Source organism: Ranitomeya variabilis, chromosome 4, assembly GCF_051348905.1.
Source record: "Ranitomeya variabilis isolate aRanVar5 chromosome 4, aRanVar5.hap1, whole genome shotgun sequence".
Classification (NCBI taxonomy): domain Eukaryota; kingdom Metazoa; phylum Chordata; class Amphibia; order Anura; family Dendrobatidae; genus Ranitomeya; species Ranitomeya variabilis.
Window position 1 is genome coordinate 203,693,786 of NC_135235.1, and position 13,913 is coordinate 203,707,698.

The 13,913-nt window shown below is 41.2% G+C and overlaps 1 protein-coding gene across 1 annotated transcript in view; it reads right to left on the reverse strand.

Moving 5' to 3' along the window:
- Positions 1–9,176: 9,176 nt before the first annotated feature.
- Positions 9,177–13,913, reverse strand: part of KIF18B (kinesin family member 18B) — a 68,781-nt gene continuing 64,044 nt past the window's right edge. The window contains exons 13-16 of the mRNA XM_077259702.1: positions 12,943–13,516; positions 12,520–12,615; positions 12,224–12,327; positions 9,177–11,320 (exon numbers count right to left, since the gene is read on the reverse strand). Coding sequence (XP_077115817.1) covers positions 11,193–11,320; positions 12,224–12,327; positions 12,520–12,615; positions 12,943–13,516 — 902 coding nt within the window. The 3' untranslated portion in view covers positions 9,177–11,192. The remainder of the gene's footprint in view (positions 11,321–12,223; positions 12,328–12,519; positions 12,616–12,942; positions 13,517–13,913) is intronic.

Here is a 13,913-nt window from a genome sequence, read left to right on the forward strand (position 1 = left end):
CGAACTCACTAGCGTTCCAAAACACAGCGCACGTAGAGAACAGAACACAAGCGCACATGAACTCAGCGTTGAGGATGAGCACTGTAGCGCGGCGTCGAGGGTCCGAGAGCGGGCTCAAGCGTCCGTGGAGGCGGTCCAAGCGGGATGAATCGTGGAGCGGGTTCACCTTCGTCTGCACCTGCTCAGAGGAGAGAAAAACAAAAGAGTGAGAAAACTCCGGCTCCGGCCGGGCTTTTTAAACCAGCGCCTTTCGCGCCACTCGGGGCGGAGATTCCAGCGCTCTTACGTGCTAAAACGTCACGCCCAATCAGGAGACAGGTGTATGCGGAAGCCCATCCCACGTAGTCGCATTACGAGCTCGTATGACCGCCGTCACATACTACGATTTCGACCGCCACAGCGGGACATTTATGACGAAAGAAAGTTCTGCTCTTTCTTTCACATCGTACGACGCTGGGCTGCGTCGCAAATCGTAACGCCATGTCACACTTTGCGACCTCGGAGCGAGGACGGATAAACGTCACAAATCGAACGCTCGTTCAGACTTTGATTGCACAGTGTGAAGGGGCCCTTAGGGTCATCGATCCTCAGGAAGTCCATCACAGCCCTGCCACTCAAGGATTATCAGATCAAGCGCAATTACAGCTTAGGAGCTTCTTAACTACTGAGGAAATGAAGAAAACAAATATTACATACAGGTGAACCTATTAACTGGTCAGCTTGTCTCTGCAGGTCTCTGGCCTCAAACATCTCCATATTAAATATTTGTATACTTAGCAGCTGTTCATCAATATACGAGGTGAAACAGGTCTACAACTTTAGCAAAAAAGGTGCACAACCTTGAGGCGAAAGGGGTCTTGAGACAATGTCAGACCGCTGATATTCTCATCTAATACTTAAAGGTGGACATGGAGCTGAAGTTTCCCACAGTCGTATAAATTATTTATTACATTATTCAATATAGATCAATCATCAATTTTCCAATTTAAATTTTTCCCTACTTAAGTTATCCGATTTATTAAACTCATTTTCGAAAATTATCTTAGGGTTCCTTCAGACATCCGCTAATAACGTACCTGTTATATTCTTGGTTTTCATGGATAGAACATGGATCCATGATATTCTGTTGGGCTGATCTCTTGTCCATGTTTTTTTGGGTTAAGAAAAAACCACCGAGACGTGTTTGGTTTTGGAGTCACAAATAAAAATTGCCCATAATTCTATGGGTCCGTTAAAATTGCATCAATGTGTAGTCCGCACGCTATCCGTGATAAAATGGAGCATGAGGTTGATGGGAAAGATATAATGGTGGCAATAAATACATGGTTGTGATTTCAGGTTCTCTAACAATGTAATAGGTAGGAAAAGGTTTGCAATTCATTTAATTGTTTTTTCATCAGTGAAGATTTTTGGGTCAGTTCTTGACCATTTTTTGGGCACAGGCTTTGTTTTCATCAACTTTTGCAATCCAAGGCTATCTTCATGCAAGAGTTTTGTTTTTTATCAAGGATTTTTCAACTAAAACTCATTTGATGTGGATTTTGAAGCCCATTGGGTTGAAAATCCATGCAGAAAAATTCTGTATTAACATAACCCAATGCAGGTGTAATTTCAGATTTTGATGAATTTTATGTGCACCCAGTTTTAGCTCAGAGGTGAGTCCGAAATGCTATGGTTATAGTGTTTTATTCACAATCATGTACAAAAAAAAAACATTATGGCGTAGATAAGGTATGATCTTTCCCACCACATGTAGAATTTTCCATAGAACAAAAAAAAAAATTTTAGTGGGAAAAAAAGCCATCATTCTTCTTCCGGTGTATGATAGATTTGGCTGTTGCAGGATGGTCGGACCATATTTACATTTACTGGAGCCATCATGGAGGTGGCTGTCCTTTGGACAAGATGAAAAGTTTCCCATGCCTTTTTTTTTCTCGCAAATATTCTATCGATCCCCCCCACTTCTCTCACATTGAAGTGATTTTATGTATCTCTGAATTTTTGGAACAAATTTAGCAAAATTTTAGCAGAACATTTTGCAAAAAAAAATTAAAGTTTGAAAAAATGTTAATGACTGAAAATAAAGAGCGTTTTTCATTTTGGGCAAAATTTCTGAACGTCTTGTGTCATTTTGAAAAATTTGGGGCTAAAAATACCTTAGCACACTACAGGACACGAAAAAGGAAAAGAGTACTAAAATAATGCAAATGTTGAATACTATAAGGTCTCAAAAAGGGAGTTTGGAAATGGTATAAGGAAAGAAGGATACCAAAACTGTCAGTAATAAGAGTGACAACTTTGCCGCTGAGTATCTGCGTCCTATGCCACCTCGAATAGTGTTTTTCACATTCAGTCCAGAAATAATATACTGTTTATCACACTTTCATGGGGATCCTGAGCCTTCCAGTAGTATCTAAGTTATATGCTACACGTTCAGTAAAAAAAAAAAATGTTCTAGGTGGTCGAAAGAATTTTGCCCCAGGACTGATGTCGATCATTATGACATGACGGGAAGTACATCACTGCACAGTGAATCAGAAGCTCAATTACATTGCAGGCATCCCTGATACTCACGCAGTAGTAATACCATCATGCAGGGGATACAAAATACTTAGTCTCCAGAATAAGATCACAAGGTTTCTCCACTCCTTCTAAGCTTTTTTTGGTGGATCTGCAGACAACAATGATGTCCAATGACCAACTGTAAATTTGAAACCTGATCAATTCTCCTGCAGCAACCCCGCAGGGCAAACAAAGCATTACACCCTTTTTTTTTTTAAATGAATGGGTTGTCCATGTGTAAGGTGCCCAAGCGAGGTAGTTGTGAGCAAGTAGCTGATCCCACTCGCTCTGGCACTCTACAGACAACATACGTCCCCGTCCCTATGTGCTGCTGTGTGTGGGATACATCACACTTACTTCTGGCATACATGCCTCCATTGACTCCAGGTTTTCCTCTCCTGGAACCTTGGCAGGAATCACCTCAAGGGACACAGGATTTGTAAAAACAATAAAACTTTTACTGGACAGTTCTCAGTCTTTACAAACAGGTGTAAAAGATAAGGCCCAACGGGTTGTCATCTTTCCCACAGGTACCGGACACAACTACAGCCCTGGTTCTCAGGATAGGTAGAGTGTCCCTCTTGCTATCTTCACTAGCACTAGGAAGTCTTCTCCACCACTAGCAGTGCACCCGGATTGCAACACCACCCGCCTCATAGAGTTTGAATCCATCTTTCCCTGTAGCTTCGCAGGCTGAGTGCACCCAAGGGTTCCAACGTCCATCTCGAGGTTCCTCCACGCCGGTAGACAGAATCACATGGAAGGGTATTTTTGGCAATCCACTTCCCCAAGCATTAGACCCACGTTGTCCCTAGCAGCTCAATGTGAGACTGCTACTGTCACTTCACACTACTGTCCTGCACTGAACTGTCACTTCCTGAACTTGCCACTAACTCTGTTTCCTCTCCCCAACTGGACCGACCTTTACTGTTAACCCTGCCTAGGCTGGACTGCAGCCCCAGTGGTGTTGGCTCTTACAATATGCATGATTAGAAACCAATCTTAACCCCTTAGAGTGTCAGGGAGCAGACCATGAGCTCCACCACTCCTACATTCCCCCACACTTTAATTATACGCCTGCACTTTTCCGGTAGTAGACCTCCAATGAATGGCTGAGTCGGCACATGACCTAAATGGGGCTTTGTGAATAACATGAACATGTGCTGAAAAACATCTACATTTTTTGCATTTTCGGTTGGGAAGATACCTCATTACTGGATCTGGATGGTTGTCAGATCACTCCTGGCTACATTCATTCCTCCCTCATTCTTACTTTGATTATTAACATTCCAGACTGGCACAAGGCCCAATGCTGTTCCCGTGTTATGTTCCTGGGGTGAAAAATTGAATATTGATGGGAAATATCATGTGAGTGGTGAGAGTTCTTCAATGCTTCCTTTTCTCCAACTTCCTGCATGCTGTGTACTTCGTGGTGGAGCATGGGAATGCATTGCTGTCTCCTTTACGTCAATGCAGCAGTGCTTCAATATCTTGCACTGCCATGGCTAAAAAGACAACACACAACTAGATGGAAAAATATTAAAAAGAAGATACCGCAGCATGCAGTAGTTCCCTTAAACAGTGGTGTGGTGGGTCTGCCAAGACTCAAACCTCATCCTCACCCCGATCTGACATTGGTAGTCGCTCAATGATACTGTAGGCTATGACTATTCTCAATCCAGACGGATGGGAGGGTGATATTAAAAAAAACAAACAAACTAATTTTTCCTTATTAATCAAGGAGAATGTAGAATACATCATAAGACAAGGGGCTAACTGCCCTAAAAGGGATAAGTCTTACCTAACTAAGCAGACTTACTTGAAACCATCAACTTTTTTTTCTAAAACTGGTTTCCTAAGATTATTTCAGAGATTAAAAGTTGTTGCTCTTATTTTAGTTCTGTTGCTCCCCTGAGTGTGCAGGGTTTTTTTTTTTTTTGGAAGTCCGCCATACGATACCAGAGATATGGGCCTTTGTGTTTAGTGTTCATTTTTATGATCTTTCCTAGGGGGAGTGAGTCACAGGATCCTCAGGGGCGTGTCTTTAGGTTGCTCTGCCTTATTACCCTTGTAAAGACCATAAAAAGCAAGCAGAACTAAATAAAAAGACCCATATCTCTAGAACCGTATGGTGTATTTAAACAACAAATATAAAAACTAAGGGGAGGAGTGGAAATAAAAGTAAAGCTTGGCAACTTTTTATTTGATGACAGGTCCTCTTTCAGAAACTTGTCATGATCAACAGTTTAACACTCCATGGTCATGATCTCCTAAATGTTAAGAAACCAAGACTGAAATGTTTCACCTCCTTAGGAGTAAAATATTTTTTTTTGTCAGCGTTTGCCAGTTAATGGACCATAAAGGGCTTATCGGTGGAGAGGAGGATGTCAAAATGATGAAGCAGAGACTGGACAGGGGACTATGGTGCAGTAATGTCAGTAAATTTAGAGACAATACGCCAAACTGATGACCAGAATTCAACTGATACCCCAAAAATGTGTAGGATGGTGCTTTGTTCTTTTTCGCATCTCCAAACTGTCGGGGAAAGAGGACGCCCAAATTATGATGAAGACGATGACATAAGTGCCTCCATAATTCCCCATCACATACGAATTAGTGTGAAAAGTAATTACGGCGCTCCGTGACTTTTCAGGGGAAGATGGAAAATCTACAAACACATTCCTGAGCAATCGTTTGCTGAAATAGGGGAAAAATAAAAAATAAAAAAATCTACCGGCAGCTAAGTAGTACTCTGTAAATAACACTTTGCAGGTAATCCCCTCGCTGCTGGAGGGGTTTATTACACATTGCTTAGCAAGTAGAAGCAAATTTGAGCTTAAGAGTGTGAGGTCTGCAGGGCAGTAATTTAATTCAATTACCGTAGTCCTCACCTTTCGAGAAAATCACACCCAGTATTCAGGAACTCCAACATGCAAGATGTCTACACCTTAGTGCTCAAGAATGAGATCAGGCGATGGCAGGAAAAGTCAAAATTTAGTCTTTGATGAAAGCATAATTTGCAACTTTTTGCGTAATTCTGACATTTTACACAAAGACTGTTTAAGCGAATGTTGGTCCTTTTGTGACATTTTCAAGTACATAAATGTACAATTGGCAAAAGGTCTCAATGCCCGGACCCTCACGTATCACCGTGACATATGAGAAGTGTTTTGAGGCTACTGTTCTACTTAAAAATTAAAAAAATACAAAAGCACCTCCAAAAGAATTTATCTTCCCCATCACCTGCTCAGCACATAAACCATGCCACTGGCTGAAATGCAGCCCGAAATCTGCAAAAACCTTCCACCATGCTTCACTGTTTCTGCAGACCCTCAATATCATGCTGCTTTCCAGACTTTTGACAATTAAACTGTCTTCTGTTACAGCCAAATATTTTACAATTTGGCTCATCAGTTCCAGACACATTGCAACTTTTCTACACCCCTATGTTTTTACGTATAGATAAATCGATTGGCCTTGTTACCATGTTGAAGGTCTGGCTTTTTGGCAGCAATCCTTCCATGAAGACCACTTCTGGCCAGGCTTCTTCAAACAGTAGATGGGTGTAGCTGGGACTGAACTGATGGCACTGCTGGACATCTTCTGATTTTAAAATAACATGATGCGTTTTTCATCTGCTGCACTAAGTTTCCATGGCCGACCAACTGTGTCTGCTGCGGCTCTTACTTCTGCCCATTTCTTGGGGTTTCTTCAAAAGAATTTGAACAGAAACCCTTGAAATCTCAGTCTTCTTTGACATATTTGCCTGAGAGAGACCTTGCTGATTCAGTATAACTGCCTTGAATTTTGTTACTGTGGTCAGTGTTGTCATGATGCATGACTGGTGATATCAAACCATCTTTTACAACCTCACCATAGTAGTAAACGAGCGTCATTGATAACGAGCGATGGGGTAGGGGCCGAGGCAGTGACCACAGCCTCTGCCCCTGATGACATGCCCTGGGATTCTCAAACGAAACATCATGAAAAAGGAAGTTGCAAAAAAAAAAAAAAAGCAGTTAGTATAGTTAGGGAAGGATAGGGAATATTTAATTAAAGGATATTAGAAAATAGATTATGGCATTAAATAGATAGGGATTTAGGATGAAAATTAAGTTGCAATTTGGACCACCCCTTTAAAAGGTATTTGGGCAGGGAAAAGTAAGCTCACCTATTCGATGTGCACGGAAATTGTGGCTTTTAATATTAGATAATAAAATATTTTTTTTTTTTTTTTTTTTAGATGAGGAACCTTAATGATGAACTCACATTTTTCTTTATTCTCTTTAAGGTGTCACATATGTTCAATATGTTGTGCACTAATGATTTGGTGCAAATTACGCCATTTTTTTTTTATGTTGACTTTTTCTGTCTCATTCTTCAAATCTTATCCTTGTAGGAAACCTATAAAAAAGAAAAAAAAACCTAGTCCAGAAATGAGTGATTAGAAAAAGTCTTAAACAAGGGCCGTATAATTCGGGTAACGCTAGATTCCGACTTTTGAATTTAGGCAGAACATTCAATAATAAAGGTAATAAGCGAGCGCCAGAGCCGACAAATAAGACCTGAAATACCTCGGAACAATTTGATTTTGTTTTAAAACATTTTATAACAAAAAAAAAAAAAAAATCATTCACATCTGTTTTGTGTAAGGAAGGAAGGGGCTAGATTTACAGAAAAAGTACAGCAACACGCGCCGCTGTTTAACAGCCCCACACACGCCAGGCCTTTTCAGCATGGCTTTGATAAAGCAGAAATCACACTTGGGTTATGAATGGGTGGAAGTTCACAAGGTAGAAATTTGGTAGTCTCGACGGCCCAGATGGTATGATTTTTATGAGCGTGGCCATCATCGCACCACTTGAGGCTGCAGAACCGAAGCACATGTGCGACTAATACGCTCCACCGCAGTCTGCTGATATCTGCAGTCAGAAAATTACATTTTTACAGCCAGAACATTAGCCTTAAATACAGGGAAATAAGTTCCATGTTCTCCCCCAACATCTAAAGGATTTCTACTCCATTCCCTTCAGATTAATATCAGCATGCCCCATAATTAGCATAATAATACAAAACGCAGGCAAATTGCGAGAGCATGAAAAATATGATAAAAATTATTCTTTTCTTTGTGCGCCAGGAGGCCTCATGTACCGAAACGTATTTACCGTACAAAATAATAACTGCAGGAAAAATATAAGGATGAATGCCAAATATGAGGATAAAAAAAAAAAAAAAACACGCATAAGCTTCACCCCCCTTGGATCTGTCACTTGCTCAAAATTGCTCTTATTTTATTCCCACTGTTCCTTTGAGTATTAATTTTTTTTTCTAAAATCATCTATACGGTTCCAGAGATATGGGTCTTTTTCTTTAGGCTAATTTTTATGGTCTTTACCAATGAGTGTGACTCGCAGGATCCTCGGGGGCGTGTCTTTATGATGCTTTCCATAATAACTGAGTCTTTTGTAACCACAAAAATTAGCATTAAATAAAAAGGCTCATATTTCTGGACTTAAAAAAAAAAAAATAGAATAATCAGGGGAACAGCGGGAATAAAATAGGAGGAACAGCGACAGTGCCTCTTTTTAAATTCTCTGACCACACCCCCATAAAAAAAATGGCTAGTTTAGAAAGATGGGGAATTTAATCCATGGTCTTCAAGACTCAAAATGGGTAATTTCTTCAGCAGCAGGAGTGTATGATTACGGTACTTTTTTTTTACTCAATTAATCAGAGGTTGTCTTTCAATTTTCTTAGTAAGTCTGAAGCAAATGAAACACGGACCTTCTGTGACTGCAGTAGGGAACAAAGCCAAATCTTCTGAGTCCACGAGCCAGTTTGTGGAAATTCATACAACGAATTGTGTGGGATACATGGCTATTCCCATCTCTGTCTTTAAAGTGGATCTATCAGCATGTTTTTACTATTTAATCTGAAAACAGCAGGATGTAGAGGCAGAGATGCTGATTCCAGCTATGTGTCGCTTGGTGCAGTTTTGATAGAATCCCTGTTTTTTCTGTTCTAGATGGAACAGTGGTCAGAAGGCTGAGGTAGTGCATAACCGCGCCCACACCCCTGATTGGTAGCTTCTTATGTACATAGTCAGCAAGCTACCAATCAGTAGAGGGGGCGTGGTTATACAGATAAGCCTGACTGGGCTGCATGTGAGACCTAGTCCTCAAGTGATCATCTCCTGCTGATAAATCACTGATGTATTGAAACTACAGCAAACAACCTAATAAGAGACACATCCTTGTAATCAGCGTCTAGTTTAAATAGCAAAAATCTGCTGACAGATTCCCTTTAAAGGGCCAAAATAGGACTTCTAGGTCCTGGCCAACAGGGAAGAAGTCCTTTAGACAGCCGCCCTATGATGGTTGAGTAGCTCTCGTAAAAATAAATTTGTGTTTCGTAAATAGTGTCACAAAGCGAGCTACGCTGTTGGCGTCACCACCATTAGTGTTTAGCAGGGTTTTTTGGCCAACCCCTTCAAAACTGCTTTAGCATCTTGGCTATTGGCAAATAAAGTTATAATACAGTTACAAATAGTTGGAGAAAAGTCCTAAGACGAGTGCATAAGTATTCATATTAATTATGTAAAAAAACTATCCAATGGGATTTTCTGGATTTTATTTTTAAAATTCTGTCTCTATAAAAAAATAAACACAAAAAACACAATAAATATTGTAAAATATGCATAAGATTTATCCAAGCAATTGCATGAACATATGCACAAAACACAACAGTCAGATATACATGGAAAGCGACAACATTTGTAAAAAAAAATAAAATAAAAACCAAAGCCATAATAGATCTACAGTTAAATATTTACAGAACGCAGGAAAAAATTTTTTTTTACAAAAATCAAAAGGATGGATTACAAAAAGCAAACACAGACCGAGGATGTCCGGCTGAGTGGTTAAGCATGTAAACCTTTAATTGTTTTGGTTGGGCCGTTAAAGAGATACTGTACTTTCATGACAGCTTATGAGACTCAAATTTAAGAATATTTATTTAAAAAAATGCAATCAGCTATATAAATCTGGAATTTCATTATGGTCACTTTGCCAATTTCTCAGTATTTAAAAAAAAAAAAAAACTTCTTGCACAGCAGTATAATGACACAAGTGTGGCCACCTGCAGCCATCACCAGGGGGAGCTCACTGTGTACAACCTATACATTGAACTCCATTATAAGACATACAGTGAGCTCCCTCTAGTGGTGGCTGCAGGCAGCCATAAACGTTATCACATGATTAACAGCTTTGTATAAAGAAAATTGAGAATTAAAAAGTTAATCTGCAAACAATGTTGGTCTTAAAAAAAAAAATCCTAAAAATAATATTAAATATAAATTATGTATTATGTAAATGGTTTCTTACTTATATAGGTTTAAAATGTAAAGGCATTAACAAAAAAAAACATGGAGAGTCTACTTTAATGTGCTGGGCAACAACAATAGCGGGAATATTAATAAACCTAGAAGCCCCCTTATGGATGTCGATAGTGGGAAAGCTCCTATGGGATATAAGAAAGTCACTAGCCCTCATGATAAATATCAATTTATTAGTAATAAAATATAACCTAAAGGTAATCTGACACTTGGATTACATCCTAATCTGAAGGCAGAGACCCCGATTCCAGAGATATGTCACTTACTGGGCTTTTTGTTGTAGTTTGGATAAAATCACCATTTTCTCTGCTGCAGATCTGCTAGTCCTCTCGGTTCTGTATAATCCTGTTGCAACACTGATGGACAGCTTCCTGCACTGTGCATAGACTGAAAAGTTGTCAAATCAGTGGTGAGAAATAGCAGGCGCTCATGAATATGGACGACTACATAGACTACATAGCATTGGCGGGTCAAGGAGAAGACTAGCAGAGCTGCAGCAGATAAAATAGCATTTTTCTTACAAGGGGTTGGACGAGTAGTGAAAAAACCCTTTAATTAAAAACCTACAGATATTAACTTTAATCATTGTGGACCTTTTTCGGATATGGATGATTTTGGAATGACTGCATAGGGCATCGTTTCCAATAGACATTATCATATGCCCAGCGCTGATCTATGACCCTATGGATGCATCCCATGACTAAGGGATGGGAATGGATCCCCGGCACTGCTTCCAAACAGCGGAGATCAGTGGCTGATATATCATAATGTCCAATCACTACACATCATGGTAAACGCCGGCCGAAAAAATGAGCACGTGCTTGGAAATCGGGTGATCGCGTCGACCACACATCTTCCCCTATAAGCAGTGATGCAACACTGCATAAAAAAAAAAGTGTTGGCTTTCACTAAACTGTGCAGTTTGTTGCAAAAAAAAAATTCTAAAAAAAAAAAGTTAAAAGATTTAATTTTTTCCAAAAATTAAGCTAAAAATGAACCTAGTCATGTATGACAGTAGGATTCAGGAATATATAGAGTGCTGCCGACAATCTAAAAAGTATGGCGACGGACAAAGTCTACCAAAAACATTTGTTGGCGGGGGATTTCACAAGAGGCAGCGCTCCGGCAAAACCTGTTTAAGTGTAAGAGTCGGTCTTGTAGAATAAAAGTAGGCAGAGATGAGAGGCGAGACATCTGAGGTATGGGGGCTGGCGAGTATTCGGACAGCACAAAGTCTTCATGTCCTGGTTGCCGTCAGCTGAATGAATCGAGTCATCGGGGCTCCTCCTAATGACCGGCCAAAGGCCACCATCCCTTTTCCTGTCTTCTTGGTATTTTGCCTCCTGGGGCTGCAGGATATTTTCTCTGTGATAAGAAGTTACAATTAGAAATATTGCAAAAATGACAAAAGGAAGCTACGAAATGCAAAAAAATGCATTAGTCTGACAGAACAGTAAAAGCTGCAGCCCATCAGCGCCTGTTGATAGTTTATGTTACATTAGTGCTGCAGCCCATCGGCGCCTGTTGATAGTTTATGTTACATTAGTGCTGCAGCCCATCGGCGCCTGTTGATAGTTTATGTTATGTTAGTGCTGCAGCCCATCGGCGCCTGTTAATAGTTTATGTTACGTTAGTGCTGCAGCTCATCGGCGCCTGTTGATTGTTAGTGTTACATTAGTGCTGCAGCCCATTGGCGCCTGTTGATTGTTTACGCTACATTAGTGCTGCAGCCCATCGGCGCCTGTTGATTGTTTATGTTACGTTTGTGCCGCAGCCTATCACCAACTTCCAATGGGCTGCAGCGTTCACGGTTCGGTCAGGAAGCTGCAGTGATCGTATTTTTTTTATTTAGGTATTGTTCAGTAGCGGCTACATTAATCTGAAGGCCGCTAGAGTAAGAAGTGCCTGTGTCTTGCTGCGCGCATGAAATAAAATCCAGCCCACGCAGTAAATTATAGTAAAAATTTTTTTAGACCTTGTATTAACTGTTTAGTAGAGTGAAATGAGCGACAGAAAAATTAAAAAAAAAATAAAAAAGTTGCCAACTATTGCACAAGTGCAACATAATCTCACGAGACGAAATGGAAGTGTTCTGCGCTTACTGGGGGGACGACATCCCCAATCGGAAGGTTTATTGTTGGCGCGTTTCAGAGTCACTCCTACTCCCTCTTCAGCGTACTATGTGGCAGAGCAATCACCAGATCTGCTGCGAGGATCATAGTAAGGAACAATACGGTAGGCTTCAAATCAGAAAACAAACCCGCTCACCTGCAATGGTCGGCGGCCGTTGCATCGGCTTTGTTGTGCTCAGCTGCAGCCTGGCAATACGACTTTGGCTGATCGTCCCGCTGCCCACGCGGGCGGAAGAGGCGCTGGAGGAAAACAGACATCTGTGAGGCCCGTGAAGAAGTGAACAACACAAGTTACTAAGATCGGAGAATATTTGTGGTCTGGATCATTACTGAATACACCGGATCAGGTAGATGGAGAAAGTTTTAGGGAAAACACCCAAATATATTACTGGCAGGCCCATGTAACGGGTTACTTACTCGCTGAGCACTCACCTCATAGATCGCCTCCTTCTCTGAGAGTACGACTTCATGCTTGAAGCACATGAAGAAGACGAGGGGCCCTTTGTGCTAAACACAGGAATCTCCAAGCTGTAAGTAAAAGGAGACTTTCGTTATTACCTCCCTTCTGTTCTCAAAAATGGAGGGATTTTTAAATGTTATTGTGTACTGCTTGTTCCGGCCACCTCTGCAGTATATCAGCATGGGCCAGTCTGCTGGGCAAGAAGCCAGCAATTATAAGCATTGGAGAGCCGCAGTTTGGGCTAGCAACATGACCATGCCACGATCTGAACTGTCAATCATCAGTAGCATCAAACATGACATCCAAAAGATCTTCCTTTATCCAGCATTTCCTTTGTCTGCGTATGGTATTAGCAACCTCAGCCCAATAAAATTAATTTCTGACCAATTACCAACCTTTTTATGAACGTGCAATCGATCTGTGATAATCCAACATTTTCCCAGCCGGGGAATTCAGAAGGTCCAGAAGTGACGGGTTTGCCCTTCTCAGACGTCATCCAGGCGTCTTCAGACAAGTCGAACGTGGTGTTCATGTCCCTGACATTCAGGGCTGCCGCAGGCAGTCTGGCGCTGTTCTGGAGGGCAGACGTTCCCAGCGGTACCCGGCCCTTTGTGAGTGGTTGAGAGAGCTGCTTTGGAGTGCTGAAGGACAGCTTAGACTGACCGGTGCCAGGGAGGTCAGGGGCTTTATTGGAAAGCAGGTGAGAGCTAGATCTGAGGTTTGGTCGGCTGGGGATGGAGGATTTTCTTAGTCTTTTGGCGTGAACCTCTGGGGTGCTGGGGAGGACTGGGCTGGATTTAGATGGGGTGTGGGTATCTTGTCTTCTCCTTTTCATTGGCACCACAGGGCTGCAGAGCGTGGGGCTGGTGTCTGGAAGAAGCGCCTGGCGGCTGCGTTTCGTTGGCTGCCTTTTCCTGGTGGTAGGTGCTTGGACAACTGGTTCCTCAGCCTTAATTTCTGGAAAAATGTCTAAAATACAACAAAAAACAAAGTATATATTAAAATTCAATTTAATGTGGGATCCATCTCCGCTCCTGAAGGGTCTATCTGTAACATCTGATGACGCGATCTTCTAGTCACCCGACTGCAGTCAATCAGTGGTCATGTGATTTCTGAATTGAGACACATCGCTTCCATAGCCGGCGCAGGATCCACTTGATTTGTCTTTTTTTTTTTTTTTTTTTATTAAAAGCATCCATGCCTAAAATACAAATTTTTGTCTTGCACAACCCCTATAGAATAAAGCAGCAGAATATGTATATACATAGAAGTTATCCCCATATTCTCACCAGATTCCCTCTGCTCCGACTTGTAGCATTTTAATCTGCGGTAATAATGATTCCACATGACCTCAATGTCTCGGCTC